At 41.9% G+C, this 6809-nt stretch overlaps 1 protein-coding gene across 2 annotated transcripts in view; it reads right to left on the bottom strand.

Moving 5' to 3' along the window:
* Positions 1 to 4893: 4893 nt before the first annotated feature.
* Positions 4894 to 6809, bottom strand: part of LOC143333770 (E3 ubiquitin-protein ligase rnf213-alpha-like) — a 29928-nt gene continuing 28012 nt past the window's right edge. For both annotated transcript variants that reach the window (XM_076752054.1, XM_076752055.1), the window contains exons 66-67: positions 6570 to 6748; positions 4894 to 5924 (exon numbers count right to left, since the gene is read on the bottom strand). In XM_076752054.1, the coding sequence (XP_076608169.1) occupies positions 5771 to 5924; positions 6570 to 6748 (333 nt within the window). In that variant the 3' untranslated portion in view covers positions 4894 to 5770. The remainder of the gene's footprint in view (positions 5925 to 6569; positions 6749 to 6809) is intronic.

The raw sequence follows: 6809 nt of genomic DNA, 5'->3' as shown, positions 1-6809 counted from the left end.
GGGCCCTGACTGCAGGAAAGCTTAGTTGGAGGCAGAAGAACTGTATTCCTCTTTGGGCCGCCACAGCCATCAGGGAATACCTAGGTGAAAGGTCAAGGCAGAAGGTGACGTCATTTCCACAACCAAGGCTGCGAATCATGGGCTACAGCTGACACAACTCTGAAGAACGAACAAGCCGGTGTTCAAAACAAATCTGGAGGCTGTGGATCACTTTCACCCAGGACAGCCCTGGTCCTCTGGGTCTTGGCACTGTGACGTTCAGCCTTTCCTTTTAGTCTCTCATCACCAGGTGGAGAAAAACAGCCCATAATCCAAGTTCTCTAATCTTGTACAGGATAACTGTCAGCACCTCCATACACCGTTGAAGGCTTCCCCGGCCTGTTACAACAGTGGCACCAGTAGTAATCACTCTAATCCTTTGGTATCCATGGTAAACAAAACCTCTTGCACAGTCATTATCTATTCACAGCCAAAGGCCGTCAGATAACAAAGCACATCAGGGAGAGCAGAATGAATGAAGGGAGATGCGAGAAAGCTAGAGAGAAAGAAAGATGGAAGAGTGTGAGGGAAAGCAAACGGGGACAAAGAGGAGAGAGAGAGGGAGAACAGTATTTAATTGTATTATATAACGCTCTTTGCTGTGTGCCAGGCAGCAACTGTTTTCTCTCTTTCAAAGGAGAGTTTTCTGTTGTAAGAGCTCCAGGCATTTCTCAGCCTCGATGTAAACTGATACTCTGCTGTTTGATTTATGTTACGCGATCCAAGCCCCTCCAAGAATGAAAACTCTACACTGTCAAATTTCTGGAAATCTTACATAATAACAATTTTGTGTCATTTATGGCTAAAAACCTAGAAGTGGCTAGCGTTTCAGTTTTTTTTTTTTTTTTTTTTAAAGAACAGCCATCCGTCACTGGGCAGAAAAGAGAAAGCGAGTCAGGGCTTTCAGGGACAAACACACACACATAAAGTGGATCTGGGCGGGAACCTGACAGGTCTGCTCCTCAGTCAAATTTGGACATGTTTGCCAAAGGCTAGAAAAGCCCAACTTTAAGCACCACCAACAGTATAAGATGAAGGTGACATACTAATTCCTCATGCAGTATCTGCTGGGAAGCTGAGGATCTGCTTAAGAGCAGCAGAATGATAAACATCTGCCTACCAGCTCAGCAGTCAGCCTTGCAGGGTGGTGGGTGATGAAGTGTTCAGGTAAAAACAGAAAAATTGTCTCAAAATGCAAAAACCAGCAAAATATTAAAAACATTCAGATTAATAGCAACTACACAATGCTTTGGTGGAACTGACATCCAACAGTAACATCACAGTGAACTGACCCCACCCAGGGCTTAAACCAGCAGAGATCAGCAAAAACAAGATACCATGTAGGCTAGACTCACATTGGTGGATCAACATGGCAGCAAGAGTAGCAGTGGTACGGTTGCACTCTCTTTGGTGGAGGTCAAATGGCCCCAGCTGGCCTCCAGGGATGTACTCCACTTACTTGTGTGACAGGGAGTAAAGACAAGCGAAGAAATGCGTCTATCTTGATGAGACACTGGCCCCTGCAGGACTATTCGCAGCTACAACACATGTAGAATGATGGTACATCTGACACAGTTTTCTTGTAGCTCAAACATGACCCTCTGGAACAACAGGACACAGAAACCATTCAGTAACATTAGCAGATCTGTCTCCCAGCCTTGAGACAGCGCTCCTATAAAGAAAATGCACAGATGAGCAATACTGGCTTGCATCCAGTGCTTTTGCAAGTTTCACAGCGCCCTTTTCCCAAAACAAAAGTCAGTGAGCGCACCAGTTTGCAGTGTAAATGTAACTCAGTGCCTGACACATAACCCTGTTTCGCCTTTGCTTCTTCGTATTATTTGGGAAATGCAAGACATATTTCTGGGCTTCTCAAACATACTCTCGTCTTACCATAACAATCTGATTCAATATGTGGTTTTATTGTTATGGAACGCAAGGGCTGAGCTGTCTGCCTGTAGCAGACAGTTTGGTATTGAAATTCAAGCTGTAGTAATGAATCGGGTACAGTTAAGATTTCTCTGCCCAAGGTGAGTTTTGCAGCCGGTTCCACCTGGACCGGGGACACAGTGTGCAAAAAGAGCCATTTTCCATGGAGGAGAGAGAATCAGTTTTGCAGGTAACTGCTGTTTTTGAAATCTGCATTTTTACACCAAACATAGACGGGAGAGGCATGTCCAGATTGAGCAACCATTCATGCTTCAAATTAGCTGCTAATCTCAGAGTTTTGTTTGTGTATAGTTTGAAGCACATGGATTTTAGATACATGTAAATCTTACAATGGCGTTGCTGGGAAACCTGTTCATGTGCATGGCAAAAAATGAACTCACTCTGAAGTCTTGAAACGCTGTGGCTCTCATAATCCCATGTGGTATGTTCCCACTTAACTAGTAATTGTATTTTCTCTTCACGTATTTAATAGAACAACATGGCAGCAGTGCTCTTAATTTCTTCCTTGTGCTTGGAGGACAACCCAAGTGTTGAGTGCAAGGAGAAGTGCACACAATTAGCTAATATAATTCACAGATGTGCTCACTGAGCTTTTTTCTCTCTCTCTCTCTCTCTCTCTCTCTCAGCATTGCAGGCTGGGCGACCTGAGAGTTTGGACACGGTCTCTGCTCTCACCTCACTGTGACCCACTGGCACATACATTTCAGATGACGTAGTAATTAAAATACACTAATTTGATAATAATGCAATAACAGCAGCACCCTGAAGGGCTAATTTAAAGAAAACATTTTCCCAGTCGGCCAGTAAAGCATATGTAATGCCCCATAGCAAATACAGTAGCGCGTTGGTGTGCTTTCGGAGGTCTCGGGGGTATTTCAGGGTACTGATTTCATACCACAATCATTAAAATCTTAGCTCTCTCTTGGCTGAGAGCGCCCGACTGGCGACGGCGCCTGCGAACGATATTGGATCCCCGAGGTGTAAACTTGATGAATATCTGAGGCTGTTTTGCAAAGGGTTAAGTTTGAAGCTCCTCCACAGATCAAGGCACAGTGACAATTCAGAGTTGAACTTTATATTATTTTAACTGGATGGCAAAGTTCATAGGGCATCTCTGAGGGGTTAATAGATACACAGGAGTAGCTCAAGACAAGCAGAAAGGGAGAATTGATTAAGATTGCTGACCTAGATTCAGCAGTGCCGATTTTTTTAATTCTTATTTTGTTGAATCATCTGCCTTTCCCTAACAGCTCACAGAAGAGGATGAGTGTGGGATTACACGCAGCAAGGTTTGCTGGATGCATTCAAACAAAGCATGCAACCATCTGGATACCACGAAAACTGAATTTGTTTTAAATATGCCCTGAAACATAACCAGGTCATTTTAAATAGAGGGGTCAAATTTTGAGTAGAACCAAAGTTTTAAAAACTCTGACTGAAGTCCTGATTACCGGTATGTTAATGGAAAAGCAGAGCTACTTATTTGGAGACAAAATGACCCCTAACTTCCTATCATTCACACTCTTGCATAACAGGTTTTAGAAAGATGAAGGTATATAGTGTAATCTGTAAAACAACAACAATACTTGCTGAATTCTTCCGTGTTATTTAACAAAGCACTGAATGTTCACTCAAACCCTTCAACATGCTGTAGCTGCAAAAGCAGTAATTCCTGCACATCATTATCCAGCTTTGTTAATCATAATACCCTCATGTTTGCGAACTGATCCCAACTGTCCATCACCCGTGAATATCATTAAATGTGAGCCAAGATGCACAGTGATTTTGCCCCCAATTCCTCCTCATCAAGAGACAAAGACAAGAAACAAACAGAGCAGGGGCAAGAATTTGGCCCCTTTGTATCCCTTCCATTGTACCATTGGCATGATGGCTTTGAAGCCTACAGAAGTGGAAGTGAAAGTGATTGAACTTGCTCAGTGAGGCTTGTTCTAGAGGACCGAGTTGCGCAAATCATGCCTCATGACCCATTTGTGGGTGTGTGTACTAACCCCATGTGCGGTTCTTCCACATTTGGGTTTGCTAATGAGCAGCGAGGACATGCCTGGATTGACAGGCTTCACCTTAGCCTGGTGGATTCTGCCGGCTTTCAGCTCTGGTTTTCAGTCTGTCAAATGGGGTCTTTTCATCAGGATTTATATATTAGATTCTTCACTTAATGGATGCATCTTTATGCCACTTAGATAAAGTAAAAACTTAATGGTATTTGGCTGAAATCGGGAAACCCTTCAGTCTATGACTACTCCTCTGGATATCACTTGGCTGCAGACTCCCAGAGGGTGGTCGCTGGCATGGTTTACGTTCACAGGCGCATGCTTCCATTTGTCACTGTTATGCTAAACACTGCTTTGGTATAGAGGAAATTGAATTAAGGAGCCGTCCAGCAGCAGTCTTGCGGCTGTCTTGTCCTTATCATTTTCATCAGCCTGATCAGAAACACATTGAGCTCCCACCAACAGAGGGTCAGAAAGTCACGTAACCTTAGGCAGGCAGCCATTTCCTGAGCACTCCATCATAGACAGCCTCTGTTGGCTTTTGGCAGTGATGTAACATGTAAATAAGGAGTGATTTACTTTTGACCTACAGTAGTAATGTGGTTGAGAATTTGCTGTATAACACTTTGTTTACAACTACACGTACATGAAGGGTATTGTGATGGATTACTCAGCCTTCACTGGACTTTTCTGCAGACAGAGAGAGAGATAGAGGGGTTGTAAAAGAAATGTCCGAGATGGAAATTTCAAAATCTGGCAAAGTAAAACCAAAATTATCTGTAAGGGCAGGTACCACTCCTGTAAATGATGTCGTCTTTTCAACCTGCTTATGTCTATAAATGATTTTAGCCTCAGAGGAGGACAATATAAACATGACACCCACATTTCACTGAGTCCAGTTTATAGCTAATGGAGGAAATAACAGTAACAAAAACAAATGCATAGACACATAATGGTGACATTAGTCAGTGGTTAGTCAGGAAGGACAGGAGGCTGACTGATACCACTGAAACATTATTATCAGCATGAGGAGAATAGTGACGCCACATATGAAACATGTATATCATTATACACAACACACACATCAACAAGCACACAGAGGTGACATTTCTGCTTTACTGAAGGCAGTATCTTTTACACGTAACAAAAAACTAATGAGTCAAAACAAAATAACTGCAGTCGTTTAAGACGGTGAGTTTAAAAAGTGGAAAAGAGGCAAGTGCAACTTTAACGAACATATGAAACACCACCATCGCAACAGTGATACGGAAAAGAAATGAAAATGAAACATTATACGTGATGAAGCCACTTTGGTCAGCTTGATTTTAAAGTCCCCCGAGTTATTCTACATTTTTTACCTGAGTAGAATTAAGATTTTTTTTTTTCTGCCTTTCCGGGTCAGACAAATTCACATTACAAATAAAGTGCAAGATGGAAGATTTTCAACTGTACGGAAACTCTGCACATGTTGATGGAAAATAGGAAAAGGAAAATGATACAAAACATGAACACAATTGAATTTTTTTTTTGTTCAAAGTTCACATCTCCATACAGGTGAGCTGTAAATGTGAACTGCTCACTTATTCTGTGGCACTAAGAAGCTCAACATTGGTGCTCTTAAAAAGGCACATCTACTCTGCATAAACATGTGCAAAATACAGATTATATCACACATCCAACTGTGTCATCATGATTGTAAACTTCAGAGAGATTTAATTTGAGCATGTTAAAATGAAAAAGTAGGCAAAAACAACCCTGTTATCTCTTCTTTATTGTCTTTGACGCTCCTGCTTGAAGGCCACAATGAACTTCCAGGCTTCAACATAGTGGGACAGGAGGATCTCCTCTGGGAAGAGCTCCTCCACATCAGGGGGGACGTCCAGGTATTTGCGCTCCATGTAAGACAACAGTGTGTCCTTGAGGCTTTTAAAGAGACAAAACATGCACTTTATGCATCACACTTAAACACAAACATTGTCCCAATCCATTTTTTTATTCTCTTATACTTAAATGTAATAATACTTTGTAGCGAAAGAACCTTCAATGAGGCTGACTAGAGGTAAGTTTTGAAGAATTATCAGTACAGGCGATGCCAAGTTAATGGCCCTGAGTATCTATTGTGGTACAGTGTTTCAATCTGATGGGTTCATCGTAATTTTCTTTGTACCCGAGCCCAATCAAATAAAAGAAATTTGTACAAAATGTACAAAATAAACTTTCGTCTTTTCCAGGACATCCAACTCCCACATGGAGAGAGCCAACACTGACCAAAGTTAACTTCAGGTTTGCCTGAATGCAACACGCTGAATCCAGCCAAGGTGACTCAAAGTGGGAATGGAACAGCAGCCACTTTGTTTCAACTAAGAGCACTAACACGGCACGCTTCAAATTTCATTTTGAAGGATTTACCCCTCAAAGAACTTTACTTTAAATCACATTTTTCACATGATTTCTACACTTACAAATAGAATAACATCATTTTAGACTGTATTTTTAAGAATTGTAAAGGTGTAAAAGGCTAGAAAATCACAAATAATTTAATTAAAAAAAGGAAACATTTTGTTTTACCCCCAGTCTGGCCTGAAGGTATCAGGTGCGTCGGGCTTTTTAAGGACCAGCACCAGGAACTCATGCATCTCCAGCAGGAAAGTGTCAGCGCTGCTTTTAGAAAAGAAGCCGGTCAGCAGCCTGTGCTCGTCCTCTCCCAAGGCCACTTTGTACTTCTCTGAGACTCCCACAAATGGATCCTGAGGAATGGAGGGAAAGCATGGAATAGGCAGAATATGTTGCACTTTTATACATATACAT

The sequence above is a fragment of the Chaetodon auriga genome, chromosome 16 (assembly GCF_051107435.1).
Source record: "Chaetodon auriga isolate fChaAug3 chromosome 16, fChaAug3.hap1, whole genome shotgun sequence".
Classification (NCBI taxonomy): domain Eukaryota; kingdom Metazoa; phylum Chordata; class Actinopteri; order Chaetodontiformes; family Chaetodontidae; genus Chaetodon; species Chaetodon auriga.
This window is presented reverse-complemented; position numbering and strand designations above follow the sequence as displayed.